Below are 14,350 nucleotides of genomic sequence, written 5' to 3' on the forward strand. Positions count from 1 at the left end.
CCTCCTCCCCCATCTATGTCCGCCATCCCTCCTCCACCACCTATGCCTGCAGGCGGGGGTCCACCGCCACCACCTCCTCCACCGCCTCCCCCCGGTCCTCCTCCACCACCTTTCGAAAGTTCTGCTCCTCGTCCGCCACCTTCTGGCGGGGTAACAGCCAGTTCTGCTCCCAAACCTCAGCCAGAGCCCGTCAGTGACGCTCGCAGCGACCTGCTGCAGGCCATCCGACAAGGTAATGCACCGCAGGAACACCTCGGGCCTCATGGGCTGGACCAAAGTCTCAAACATGGGAAACAAATAAAACCTGCAACACATAACAAACATACATATATAACGAACCATGAAGAATGAACTCGTAGGCGTTCTTGTGTCGCAAACTTTAATTTGTGTCAGAATCAAGATATAAAAGATCAGACTTATCTTTTATCACGGGAGAACGGGGCCCCTTCACCAAAGTAATGAAAACATGAAGAGACAACAGCAGTGGCATCTAAATAAAGCATCATCTGTTCCTCCTCACATCAAGCCTCATCTCCTAAATTGAAGTCAGGGCTGTAAATCAGAAAAAAGTGCAAAAACATGCTTATTTATTCCTGGTATTTTCAAAATTACTTCTTGGCAGGAGATAAGACATGCAGCCCTCTCATCTTCAAGCAGCTGACATGGTTAAAGAGTCTTAAAAAGCACACTTTCCCTCTGAACAAAACACTCCAGAGTTGTTGTTTTTTGTCCTACAACAGCCTCCGTAGCTTAATTTATGCACTTGAATTGGGAAATGTGAGAAAATAGATATCAGTTGACTGCAATCCACTGACATCTAGCAGTGAGATATGCACACCCTTTTCTTTTAACACCACTATTGTTCTAAAACGTGATTATCAGTGTTAGTTTCTCAGATAAAGATTTAAGCACTAACACAATACTTGAACTACCAAAGAGTAAAGAAGATATCTGCTCTGCGTTTGTGCACACTGACATGTCACCATTTACTTTGTCTGTGCATTCCCTTACTTGCGAAACATTTACAAAGCAGATTAGAGGAAAAAATATATTGAATCCTGCAATGTTTACTACTTAATTTGGTCCCTGCTGCCTGCCGCTGTTTTTTGACACATTTTTTACTCCCAGCTGTCAGTGAGTGAAACAGTGTGATACGTTTGAGCAGGAGTATAAACAAAGTGGCATGCATAAAAAAACGTGGACCTACAAACGGGAACTCATGGTCAAGAAGCCAGTTTGAGATGATTTGAGCTTTGTGACATGATGTGTTACACTCTGGTCATGGACATTGACATGGTCAGCAACAGTACTAGACTGTGCTGTATAACGATCGGCTGGTACTTAAAGTCTGCCAAGAAAATATCCTCCTACTATTACACCAGCGTCCATTCTGACCCTACAATCTGAAATCAAAACTCAGACCAGGAAACATTTCTTTAGTGTTTTAAGCCCTAGAGATGGTTGTTTGGGGAAATCCCAGTAGATCGGCAGTTTCTGAAGTACTCTGGCATCAACAACTGTGCCACGTAAATGTTTTTTGGTTACGGTCATGTGATTGGCTAATGAGACATTTGCATTAACAGCAGGTGAATAAAGTGGCTATTAAGTTTATTTTGATCGTTTTAACCATTAATTTGAATCAAGGCTGCTGACAAGAAAAGTCCTTCAAAACCCTGAATGATTTGTTTTTGTTTTTTTGGGTTTGTTTTTTGTTTTCTCCACTCGGCAGTGAGTATTTTCTCCACAACATGTTGTGGCTTACATAAATAAGTGTGATGTCCTTGACTCCTCCAGCTCTGCAGTCAAACTGATAATCCCTCTTCACAGCCATATGGTTCTCATCATCCTGTGATACATACAAAATGATATGCTAATCGTGTGTTATTGTTGAGCTTTATGAGCTGTTTATTTTAAACTTAGTTGATTTGTTGTAGACTTTAACGCTGCAGTCAATTCCCACTCGCCTCAAACCATTATCTGGAAAGCAGTATGTCTCTGTGTCAGCACAGCAGGGAAGAGGGCAGAGGAGGAAATGAATTATGTCACTGAGCTGTAATTTATTAAGTCAAAGACCTTAGGTAACACGTTCAGCTTTTAAAAAGACAGTGTGTGGTGGTCTCGAATGATATTAAATACTTAAAAACTGCATTTTAAGTATTGAGTATGTGGACTCTTTCCTTCAAGTGTCATACATGATTTGTGACTACTATCTGCCAGCTCCCTGATTACCCTGATAGTCAGTGATGACAACGTTTTTCTATGAATGACCTAAATAATGACAGAGTTAAGCTGGATAAAGATTACTCAGATGTTGAACACGCCTTTAAACCGTTTAACACGCTTTCAGGTTTCAACCTGCGGAAGGTGGAGGAACAGCGGGAGCAGGAGAAGAGGGATCACTTTGGCAACGACGTGGCCGCCATCCTGTCGCGCCGTATCGCCGTGGAGTGCAGCGACAGCGAGGACGACTCCTCCGAGTTCGGAGAGGACGATGACTGGTCCGATTGATCGCCATCCCTTTTCCTCTCACTACCGTGTGCGTGTTTGTGTGTGTGGTTGTTTGTTTGTTTGTCTTCTTCCTCAGTCTTAGAAAACACCTGTGCATTCCCATTCAGATTCCAGCCTTCAAGTACAAACAGCACAGAGGTCTGTGTATTTTTTGTGTGAAAGCTGGTCACTTTGAGAGGACGTGTGCATGTTGTATTTGCCTGTGACCAATTTCAAATCACATTCCTCGATCCGGTCACGTATATATTCAAAATAATTTATGGCAGAATTATAAATGGAGCGAGCGTGTCTGGTTTCGTCCTAGTTTGCCATTAATTCTCATTGGATGACACATGGCTGTTATTGATGCAAGAGCGCTATGTGATGTGACGCACGTCTCTCCTGAGCGCGTGCCTAAATGCATCACCTCCGCCTCTCTCTGCGTGTCTGTTACAGTCAGGTATCCTTTGCTGAGGGCTTAAAGCCTGGTTTTTAGTGGCTGTGGTGCATTATGGCAACAGATAATAGAGAGTAAAGTCGAACACAAACACACACACACACACATGCAACAGCTTCAGTTCACAGTAGTTATACGTATCGATGGAAAGACAAGCTTCTTCATAGATTATGTGATACGGATGTAAAGTTTATATCTATGGATTATTAATTCAATCACTTTAAATCCCTACAAAGCACAGTTTTATTACATTTTGTATTTTGTCTTCTCACTTTTTCTTTGTTTTTTAAGTGGTTTCATGAGAACCTTTGTCTTGTGGTTGTAGCTCATAAACAAACTCAGTAGTTAATTATTCAGTGAGATAAGGAGAGAGGTATTGGCTGATGTCAGACACCAGGAGTGTTGGATAAGTTTGCCATACTTAACATATGCAGAAATTAACATTAATAACTTGATTTTTATTTTTAATGTTATTTTTTTGGCTAATGTATTTTACTTTTCTTATGTTTTTCTTCCTGCAATTGTATTCTGAGATTTTCTGGGGATCAACTAGAATCTGTTGCTTTAATCACAGTGCCTTTTTATACTGAATTTCAGTGTCTGTGCCTTAATTTGGTTAGCAATACAGGTTTCTGTCAGCTTTCTCCAAAACTATGATGATGAGTGCCTTTTCTTTTAAGTCTGTCTGTGTTAATGCACCATGACACGGCATGCTTAGCCAAAGATCTGCTTCTCCTGCCTTAAATTTCCAAATGATTAGTTCTTTCAATAAAGAGAGTGAATTTCACTGACTGTTCAGATTCTTGGTGTGTGTGCTATGATGTCTTAAGTAAGAGGTTAAACCTTGAAGGAGGAAAAAAAAGCTCTGCTCAGGCTTTCCGTGACTCATCCTCTTTATGTCTTTGCTGGACACCTTTCATAGCCCTCGGTGCCGCGTGTGTAGAGAGTGTGAAAACGAACTGACTGCAGAAATTTTCAGTGGTAGGAGGAGAGAGAAACCTCTTGCATAATCGCCGCATTCTCATGCCACGGCTGCTTCAAGGATGCAGTGGGTGCTCCAGGACGGTAATAACATCGCCCATTGCTTCGAACACGAAATAATTTAAGATACAGGAACAGCAGCAGCGGTCCGAGTTAAAGAGTGAGAGATGGAAAGAGACAAGCACTAAAAGCCCTGCTAGCAGTGAAGAAGGATGACGTCACTTGGTAGAAAAAAATCATTTATTATTCATCAGTATAAAATATTCCTTTTTAAAAAAAAAAAAAACTGGTTGTGCAACTCGAACATACTGTCAGTATGTTTCAAAGTGCCTTTAGCAACATGTGCAAAATATACTCTCAACATTATAGAACATGTTGCTTTGCAGACATTCAAGTAAATGAACTCAGGCTTTGGATCACATGTCATTACACTGTGAAAGGCTTCCATTTATAATCTGTCCAATCCTGTTGTAAAGTGCCGATACTCATCAAGTCTGTTTTATATATATGTATAATACACATTATAGTATTTCTGTGATTTTTTTCTTCTGGGAATCCAGTGAAGCTACAGTTGACTGAGGATGAGGTACACAGCACAAACAGTATCTTTTGTCCCAAGATGGCCACCAGCCAGGACAGCTCAGTACATTCTGATTTGTAGAAACACTTTTATCTCTGAAAAGTGCTGCCTGCGCGTGTGGGAGTATGCATGTGTCAGAGACTCCTCGTTCTGGATCCAAGTGACAGTCAGTGCAGCAATGAGTGTATTTTGGCACACAAACGGTGATATGTCTGGCATAGATCTTATGTTGGGTTGAGTCTGCTTTGGTTTGGCAGTTTACACATCAACAGGGTAGTGTATGTGTGTGCTGTGTGAGTATCTGTGTGGGCAGCAGGCGTGGAGCAGCACCTTGCGAATGTCTTTGTGTCTCAGACTGTAGAGAATGGGGTTTAGTAGGGAGCTGCCTGCAGCTGGCACCAAGGTGGCATATGTGTACAGAGGAGGGCTGGACGCATCTCCCAGCAGCCCCCAGAGGGAGAAGGGCATCCAGCAGCCCACAAACACACTGAGGACCAGGAGCAACCTAGAGAAACCTCTCCCGCTACCGTGCTTGCTTGCATATGACTGATTGGAAGGGAGGAAATGCCTTTGGGTAGCGATGGCATGGGCATGCCGCCTAGCGACACGGCAGATCCCAGCGTACAATTGCAGGGTTACCATTACAACCACTAGGAAGCCCCCACACAGCAGCGATAGATATGTCCGGGTCAGAGGTCGTGCTACAGAACAGGAATTTGGGTCTTCAAGACAGTGCCATCCCATTGCTGGCCCCGCCCCAATCATGCATGCACCCAACCAGACCAGCAGCAGGAGGATGGCGGCTCTCCGCCGCGACTGGCCTGAGCCATAGGTGAGGGCGTGGCTCAGAGACAGGTACCTGTCCAGGGCAACACCCATTAGGCTACAGAGGGAGGCAGTCAGTGATGTCACCAGTAGTCCTGAGGTCAGCAGTTCTGACCAATCACTGGGCTCCACACAGAACATGAAGAGGAAGTGCAGAATCAGCGCCACACCAGCCAGAAGATCAGCCATACCAAGGCTGGCAAGCAGCAGGAAGACAGGGGCACGAAGAGACGAGGTGGCCAGGATGGTGGTGACTACGATGGCATTCTCAGTCGCAATGAGGGTCCCTGAAACACAGAGGGCCACGCCCCACGCTGTGAGAGGTGGAAGTTCATAAGCAGATGACCTTTCCAGTTGGTCTGATGGGATGATGGGCTCTGCACCTGAGGATTCAGAATCCCAGCCCAAGTCTGTGGCGTTCAGGATCATTGTTTGGTTCAGCAGTCACACCAATAAAACCTAAAGAAGAGAGAAAAAATTGAGAAATACGTTACTATCAGAAAGATGAGTCACTACCACAGCTCCCACATGTTCATCGAACAGCATTTCCAGAAACAGAAGCTGGTGTGGTTTGAGCCACAGGATGCAGGCTGTAGCATCACACAGAGCAGAAGAGCACTTGATGTGTTAATGCACTGCTTCAAATGCTATAATCTTGTAATCCAACACGGCTGAGCTATTGAGAAACCATCCTACCACTATAAGACCTTCAGATATTGTGTTCTCCTGCTCTTTGTGATATCATTACCTACTCCATTTTGGGAAAACAACACAAAAAAACTACTTTCCAATAGCTATGTAGAAAAAAAGTAGTCTTGAAAGCCAATATAAGGTTTTTTTTTTTTAAATGATCACTTTTTTTCAAATGTTTTTTTTCAAATGTTTGTTTTTTGTTTGTTTTTTAACAGTTAACAAAATCTATGTGTTTGTATTTTGGGACGTCACGTCCTTCTTGCGGGAAGGAGCGAAACTTCCAGTCAACCAATAGGCTATGTATTTTGAATGGTTTAGGATAGATATATAATATTTAATTAATCACCAGGCTAACACGTGACTGTAAAAGGTGGGCTCTCATTTGCTGCCCACTGAAAAGAATGAATGAACTGCATCATTTTAAAATAGGATTACAGCTTAAGGCATATCTGTGCGTGGCTATATGTAAACTCGATTTATTATGTAAGCCACAGTCTGGGTTTTCCTCGTGATGCCGCACAGCAGAGGCACAGAACCTCGAATAAATTCTACGTGCAACATGCATCCATGAGAAAATCTGCGAATCTAAGGATCTTATCTTATAACAAACTGGACGTCCTGCAGGAACGTTATTTGCGCATTATTTCTGCTCTCCTAGGGCACCGAGCCCCCCCCCCCACCCGGCGCTCTTTCTCCGTTCCCACAGTGAGGAGGTATATCCCACCTCCTAACGCAGGGGACCCTTTAGTATCATACAAATGCGGGTTCACTGCACCGTAGAGCGTGTCCCCCAACACATGCACGTACCGAGACACGTTAGCAAGCATGTACTAAATTCCTCTCACCTTATTTAAACGAGTCAGTCCTCTGCGGGAGTCACACTGATTTTTTTCTCTCTTTCTCCTGTAAGATCCAGCACAGGTGATGGAGCCGAGGTGAGGCTGTTCGCCGTAAGGCTCGACAGCAGGTTTAAATACCGACGGTTCCCGTGTAGACACAGCTCCGCGTTCCCGTCTTCACCAAAGTTGCGCCAAACTCTCACCTGGCGTCGCTTGCATCTCTCCTTCTTCAAGCTCCCCGAATCGCTCACTGGAGGCAGAATGAATGTTCTTGCGCGCGGGATCATCCACAAGAGTCTGTCTGACGTCAGTGACTGGGAGCCTCGACCAATCAAGGGACGACGCCAGGGATGCGGGGGGAAGTGGGAGGGGACGTCCATGGAGTAATTTCATTCAGAAAAATGCGGCAGAGCCCCGTCGCCCCTCCCACTGCGGCTCGCTAATGCTCTCATTTCTTGCAAATAACGACCATCGACGGACACACACGTTTTCTCAATAAGACCCAAACCCCTTGCTGAAGGTGAGGATACGAGTTTGTGTTGGGCAGGGCTGGAACTTGGCAGCTGTGAGCGCACAACGCAAAGCGCTGGCGCTGTCCACGGTGCTGAATCTCAGAGTATGACTCATGGGGAGATGTCGTACAGGGAGACAGAGAGCCTGCTGAATGAACGAATGATGGGGAGCAGCTTTAGCACACACTGAACTCTTTTTAAACACAATTTAAATTTATGTAAAGCACATAGGTGAACTATTCTTGAGGGTGAAGTGGTGAAAAACTGGCCTGTGCGTGCATGGTTGCACTAACAGAGATATGGGTATACTAATATGGAGTGCTGGGTAAAATTCAAGAAGTATTATACACTAAAACTGTTTTCAAAATAACATCAGCATACATATATATTATATATGTAGAAAGATAAATAGATATATAGATATAACTTGTCTTTATGAGCCTCGCACAGCCTCACAATCATTTAGAAATCTTCTAAGAGGATTGAGCATTTGTGTTTAGGCTGTGGGTGGTGAGGGCTTTCCTACAATCCAGCAAAGACAGGAATCAATCGTACATTTTGCTTATTGTCAACCGTATTTGTCTCGTCTTTTTTGATTTTTTAGTATCGCTTCACAGAAACACACGCCCCCACCTCCCCTACAGTAATACAGCAGCAGGGGATTCGTGGCTTCCCCCGGTTTGACACGGAGCGTAGGACGCTACAGGCTGGGCTCAACAGCTGTCTGCGTGGTGGCGCACGGCGCTGAGCTAACTGGGGGAATCTCGTCTTGTTCGAGCCATATTAGGACACGCTTCCTGTCGATACACCCCTCCTACGTCACCGAGCTGAGTTGAGGCTCAACACTTGTCACCTTCGTAAATGTCGCCGGTATTAAGCAGCTTCTACAAATTTCTGCAGAATCACGGCTGCTCTGCTCAAGTTACCCACTTCTTTTTACACAGCATTAAACAATTTTGTTAAAATATTAACTGTGCTTTACATTAATGTAAAACACTTAATAATTATAGATTATTTGTGTGTGCGTGTGCCACCCTGTCCTTTATGTTATTATGTCATGTATATCTTTTCTAATACTAGCAGTGCTCCGTGGAGTGTAAACTAGTCTGTGGCCGGTGTTGTAGATTGCTTGCCCACAGCGGAGGAGGAAATCGTGTGGAACAGGATTGCGGAATATCCCTTTGTGTGTGTGTTTTCTTTGCTTCCTAACACACACGAGCCACTCTGAAGAAAGATCTACCCAGACAATAGGTGCCAGAGCATATGAGATGTGGGAGCTAAAGGAGCCACGTCAGTGTGAGTGGAGGAGGTGGCGATCGTTGCATAAAGCTGCAAAGTTTTGTCGTGATCCTGGACTCGGTGCACGTTTTTTTCCCCTGCGGCCTGATTGGGGGCTGTGACTCAGTGCATCTGCATCACAAAGCGACAATTTAAAAGGTCGGAAGCACTTGTGCAGCTTGTGCTGATGCATTTGCCCAGCTGCACGTTGTGGAGCCTCTTATAAATAGCAAAACCTGAGCACCTTTGTACTCTGAGCTAACCCCATGCGCCACAGGTTTTTAGAAATGACGCATTTTTTTGTAATGTTGCCTTTCTGTACATCAACACAGTCGCTTTAAAATCAAACAACCAGGATGTGATTCAGATGCAGAGCCTGAGCTTTACATCAAATGGTTTAACAAACATGAAACAGTCTGAAGTCTAGAACACCTGGGCATCATGGACAGATTCTCTGTGCCTTGTTTAGATGATGTGAGGGGTTTTTCTTAATCAGATGAGGGTTTTTTTTTTTTTGCTTTTCAGGCCTTTTTGTGTAGCCGAGAAGGTCAGTTGTTGATTTGTCCTGTCCTATAAGGATTTTGCTATTTCTCTAACAGGACTATTTGGTTTTTCAGCCTTACCTCCATCATCTACATCTATGTCTCTTTGGACCTCATGTTGAAAGTTCTGCTGAAAATCTACAGAGTTCAACACTTGGAATCAACTCCAGGTCTCTCACCAGCCTGATTTGTCATGGAATAACCAGGAAACATTGCTTAATTGCTGTTGAAACTGCTCATATCATGCAATACTTTTGTTAAACCACTTGAAGTAAAGCTCAAAGTCTGCCCCTCATTTACATCTGGATTGTTGGATCAAAAAACAAAACATACTGCCGTGATTTGTAGTCAAACAAAAATAATGTGTCATTGTCCAAAATCCCATATGGACTTAACTGTAGTTTCAAACAGTAATGCTCAATATTCACGTCTGGTCCTTTACATCCAGATCCAGCTTTACCAATAGGAATGTGCGATTTAACTGTAACCTCTTCAGCTTTCACAACTAATCACACATTAAGAGTAACATTACTACAAACATCCCGATCTAGGCTAGTGTCACAGAGTGTTACCATGGTTTTCTTTGTCTCTTTTCTTACATTTATCTGGGATATTTTATATTTATTTGCACAGATAATGTACAAGAAACATATTCTATCAATATGTGGGTGGTGATGCTTAAAAGGTATACAGTAAAAAAGTTTTTAAAAATCTTAATTTCATCCCCGAGGTAAAAATGTGAGTACAGAATAGATGAAAAGCCAATGCTTTTTTAGCAGAAACCTGTTGGAAATCTTTAAAGGGATATGAAGACCTTATTAGCTCTTGTTAGATCCAGCTCAAGGTCTATTAAACCTTCCTCCTCTTTGACTTGTATTACTGTAAGTATGAATAACATGAATTAGCATGAATTTATTTTTGAAGCTGTTCATATTTTGGATGTTTTGGGGGATCTGGGTAGATAAAAGAATCTCAATAAGTCACAAAAGACATTGAAGGAATGAATTTTAGCTACAATAGCAACATAAACCTCAGGTTTAAAAGGTCAACAGCATTTTTCAGCTATTTTATTCTTGATATCTTCATGGGCATCACATGACATTTGGTGCCGATGAAGCTGACTGCAAGTGACTTTGATGATTACCCTTTTCATGCCGTAAAATATCAACATCTGTTTAAATGAAGCGTAGACATTCAAGGGCCCCACAACATGGATTTTAGAAAATTTAACAAAGCAGGCAACCATATCACTAAATCCAGAGTTCCAACAGGGAAAACAAAGAACCTTGTCATGCGTTTAAGTGCAGGTAACATCAAAATGAACACTAATTTAGCTCAGTTTATTCCCATTAGTCCTTCTTTAATTTATAGGCTTCACAAGGACATATGTGTGAATGAAGGTGTGTGTATACGTTCACCGCCTGCTTAGGTAAACAGGTGTCAGTCCGTTCCAACTGGCATGCATTTCAGGTGACTTGAGGTGGGCCAGTTGGTTGCCAGGGAACCAAGTTTAGTGGCGCTCATGTTACACAGATCTCCTCACTCCTATCTGTCATTGTGTCCTGGTTATCATCACCTCCAGAAACCCTTTCGAGGACAAGCTGAGGAGACTTAAATTCAAAGCCTTTTTTTTAGTTTTTAAAATCAACTCACTTTTAAGTGCCAACGTTTCCAGGTGTTGCTCGCAGGTGTCTGTTGCAGTCAGGATGCAGCTGGTGACATTTACTGTTCTCTCCTCCACTCTGCTGCTTCTAGCAGTGATCCATTCTGTGTATCTACAGCCAGGTATGGGTCTATCTGTATGTTTTATTTTCTTACAGGGTGTCCATTTCAGTATATTTTGCACTGAACCGGCTTGTGTGTCTTCCTAAGCTTGCCATCTGCTGTCTATTTTCGTGCTTTAATCTGTTGTCTTTCCTCATTAATGTCTCACTTCTTATTTACTGGTAAGATGGCTTCTTGTCTATTATTACTAACACACCGAGAAGCAGCACAAATAAGAGAGTTTAACAGGAAGCAATTATCTTTTTCTTATCATCATAAACTTCTGCATTCTCAGATACTGTCCAAACTAACAGGATATCATATAATAATGAAGCTGCTTCAGAATAAATGGGCACTGGCCAGCCAGCTGGGTTTTGATTGACACTGCTAATTAACTGCCAGTGTTGTCCCTCCTACAGATTGTTCTCAAGCCGAGTCATGTGACCTGTGTGTCGGCGATTCCATGCTCAACCTGACAGGCTGTGTCTGGAGGCTTTGTCCAAATGGTGACACACATGCGCACACACACACACACACACACACACACACACACACACACACACACACACACACACACACACACACACACACACACGTGACCTCTGATAGTAATTCAATCACCGATGCTGCTGTAACACTAGCTCCCCTGGTTTGTAGAAGATCACTGAATTATTGAGTGATGCCAGGGTCTGTCTCCCTCAGGCAATGATACAGGCATGTGTGTGACCGATGAAGGGGATTCGGCAGACAACGGCATGAACTGCAGCTGGACCAGAGTGTCTGAATTGTGCACAGGTATTAAAAAAATGAACATAATTTGGGGGGGGGGGGGGGGGGGATTTGATATCAAGTGTTTTTCTGCCATCTTCATAACCCTGTTACATAATTTATTCCCCAGTTGTAGAGTCTGTCGCTGCGGGAGGTGGTAAAACCGTTTCAGGTAAACTGAATCAACTCTGCTTCAGACGTCATCTCCTAGTCCCATAACAGCTGACTAAAAGATTTCCTAAAGGCAATCCAGTCATCTCCACCCGCTAAAAACCCTGTCAGCACTTTATAGATATATATATATATATAAAAACAACCAGTGAATTCTGTGTCATTTCCCTCAAGGTGATGACAGCAACACCAACTCCTCCCCCGAGTTCTCCCAGGCCAAGTTCGACATGTCCAGCTTCATAGGCGGCATCATACTCGTGCTGTGTCTGCAGGCAGGCGGATTCTTCGCCATGCGCTTCCTCAAATCCAAAGAGCAGAGCAGCTACGACCCCATGTGAGTTTATGCGCGGAGGTGTTGGAGAACACAGAATCTCACGCGTTTGTGAGAAACGTGTTAAGTGCAACAGCAGCCTCTGGTGGCAGGAATCGTCAACAACACACGATGCACAGCGCAAACGGTTCACCTTCAGCATCTCTGCCTGTCTTGTTTTGATTCTGATCACACACGCTTTCCATCTGTCTATACACACTCTTCTGTCTGTCTTCATGCAGAGAGCAGCCACAGTGAAGACAAGATAAATGACGGACAAGCAGACGGTGCAGAGAAGGACAGCAGAACGGTGACTCATCTGGTTATGACGACAAGAATCTTTTTTCCTCTCCCTTTTTCCCCCTGTCGTTTTTTTGGTCTGGTCCCTGTGTGTACCCCCTGGGGGATGGGTGTGTTTGTACGAGGACATATTCCCAAAATACTGCATTGTGTAACAAGTGTCTGTGCATGAGCTCACTGCAGTATTTACAGTTCACGATCAGTGTGTTAGATGCACGATCAAGCAAGACTTTGATTTCTGCAGAATTTTATGCAACTGCTTTGTGATCATACAATTCACCATACACCTTAAATTACAGTAATTTAGGTGTTTATACTGTTATAAATAGTGTGGTGCAGTTATATTATTAAATTCAGGCTGTAGTTTAGACAAGGTCACAACAAACATTTTATCCATCGTCTTTGAGTACATTTCTGTTCATGTGCATTTTGATAACTTTCTAGAGTTTTTTTGAAACAAATATAACCAAATGTTAACCTGTAATGTATGAAATTATTGATTAATATAATATAAATATAGTAACCAAGGTCCTAAAGTCCACTCACAGGCTGTTATACCTCTTTCCGTCAAGTTGCAGTGAGTGTTGGTGCTGCTGCGGATGCAGGGAGACGTCTTCCTTTAGTGCCTTTTGAAGAAAAAAAAAAGTAATCCTACATTTTAAATGGTTTGAGGAGTGATTTCATAGCTTTACTAGCAGTGATGCTTCTTCTATTTCCATGAGAAGAAAATCATGCAGGCTAATTCATTCACCAGTTATTGTTTAAATATTTTCAGCAGGTCCTTGTATAGCCACTGACATCGCTGCTTCCAGCTTTGGGGTCGTCTGTTTTATGGTGGCCTGCTACTGCCAGTCTTATTTTAGTGGGGAAAAAAAATAAGCTACAGCTCGGACACCTGCACCTCACTGATGGAAAGGAAGTGTTAGAGATAACAACTGTGATAACAACCTGCACTGAGAAAGACACACCATAACCTAAAACCTGAGCCCTAATAGTAGAGTCAGGATTTCAATCTTTATAAAAACCTCCAGTAATGACCCTAGTGGTGCATTACTTTTATTTTGATGCTCTTACTGTCAGTAGTTCAGACAATTTCTATCTTAAAAAAAAAAAAAAACCAACGTGGTAGTGATGGAGAAGAACTCTGACTTGATTTCTCAGATTTATAATAAAGTTTGAACCATTTGATTGCTGTTATAAAACAGGTGACATAGAGGTGATCCTGTTTAAATAATACTAATGTTGGTTAAACTCATTAATATGAGCTGTTTGATTTTTTTGTGATGACACTGGATTTCCTGAATAAACTAGGAATAAGAAGAGGTGTCTCTCAGTGTGTTTGGCATGTCTTTGCTTTCTTGCATTTAAATATGCAAACACAACTTGCGGTTCCTGAGTACTTAAAGGTAGAACAGGAGGCAGAGTCTGCAGCTTCATGCCCCTCTTCTGTAGAACCAGCTCATAGCTCAGGGCACAGACAGCCCCCATAGTTTTTAAATCAGGCTTAAAACGACCCTTTTTGATAAAGCATATAATCAGGGTTGGATCGGGTGACCCTGAAACCTCCCCTAGTTAGGTCTAGGCTGCTGAGGACTTCCTATTATTCACTCACCTTAACACCACTTTGCATTTAATCATTAGTTATTAATCATTATTTTCTCCATGTCCTCCCCTCATAACCCCCAACTGGTCACTGCAGATGTTTGCCCCTCCCTGAGCCTGGTTCCCCTGGAGGTTTCTTCCTGTTAAAAGGGATTTCTTTCCTTCCCACTGTTACCATGTTCTCACAAGGGTCATGTGATTGTTTGGGTTTTCACGTTAAATATGAAGCAGCTTGAGGCCT

At 43.0% G+C, this 14,350-nt stretch overlaps 3 protein-coding genes across 4 annotated transcripts in view; 2 read left to right on the forward strand and 1 right to left on the reverse strand.

The window, feature by feature from the left end:
- Positions 1–3,731, forward strand: part of wasf2 (WASP family member 2) — an 11,096-nt gene extending 7,365 nt beyond the window's left edge. Inside the window, exons 8-9 of the mRNA XM_006787734.3 lie at positions 1–232; positions 2,348–3,731. The exon at positions 1–232 is cut by the window's left edge and continues 238 nt beyond it. Of these exons, the coding sequence (XP_006787797.1) occupies positions 1–232; positions 2,348–2,508 (393 nt within the window). The 3' untranslated portion in view covers positions 2,509–3,731. The remainder of the gene's footprint in view (positions 233–2,347) is intronic.
- A 486-nt stretch (positions 3,732–4,217) lies between these two features.
- Positions 4,218–7,109, reverse strand: gpr3 (G protein-coupled receptor 3). The gene is made up of 2 exons (XM_006787733.2): positions 6,869–7,109; positions 4,218–5,789 (listed from the first exon to the last, which is right to left on the reverse strand). Exon 2 carries the CDS (start codon positions 5,757–5,759, stop codon positions 4,764–4,766), a length of 996 nt encoding a protein of 331 aa, XP_006787796.1. The 5' UTR covers positions 5,760–5,789; positions 6,869–7,109; the 3' UTR covers positions 4,218–4,763.
- Positions 7,110–10,717: 3,608 nt separating this feature from the next.
- On the forward strand, positions 10,718–13,622 carry cd164l2 (CD164 sialomucin-like 2). Of its 2 annotated transcripts, XM_006787732.2 has the most exons (6): positions 10,718–10,979; positions 11,378–11,464; positions 11,661–11,753; positions 11,857–11,898; positions 12,072–12,231; positions 12,450–13,622. In XM_006787732.2, exons 1-6 carry the CDS (start codon positions 10,901–10,903, stop codon positions 12,463–12,465), a joined length of 477 nt encoding a protein of 158 aa, XP_006787795.1. In that variant the 5' UTR covers positions 10,718–10,900; the 3' UTR covers positions 12,466–13,622. The 2 variants fall into 2 exon arrangements, with proteins under 2 accessions (XP_006787795.1, XP_035762480.1); XM_035906587.2 differs by lacking the exon at positions 11,857–11,898.
- Positions 13,623–14,350: the final 728 nt, after the last annotated feature.

Source organism: Neolamprologus brichardi, chromosome 22 (genome assembly GCF_056152115.1).
Source record: "Neolamprologus brichardi isolate AB-2024 chromosome 22, ASM5615211v1, whole genome shotgun sequence".
NCBI lineage: Eukaryota > Metazoa > Chordata > Actinopteri > Cichliformes > Cichlidae > Neolamprologus > Neolamprologus brichardi.

Bases quoted from the DNA above. Each gene is read 5' to 3' on its own strand.
- gpr3 (XM_006787733.2), bottom strand. From the start codon at position 5,759: ATGATCCTGAACGCCACAGACTTGGGCTGGGATTCTGAATCCTCAGGT.
- cd164l2 (XM_006787732.2), top strand. From the start codon at position 10,901: ATGCAGCTGGTGACATTTACTGTTCTCTCCTCCACTCTGCTGCTTCTA. The intron at 10,980-11,377 runs GTATGGGTCTAT...TCCCTCCTACAG, and splicing joins TTCTGTGTATCTACAGCCAG to ATTGTTCTCAAGCCGAGTCA. The intron at 11,754-11,856 runs GTATTAAAAAAA...TTTATTCCCCAG, and splicing joins AGTGTCTGAATTGTGCACAG to TTGTAGAGTCTGTCGCTGCG.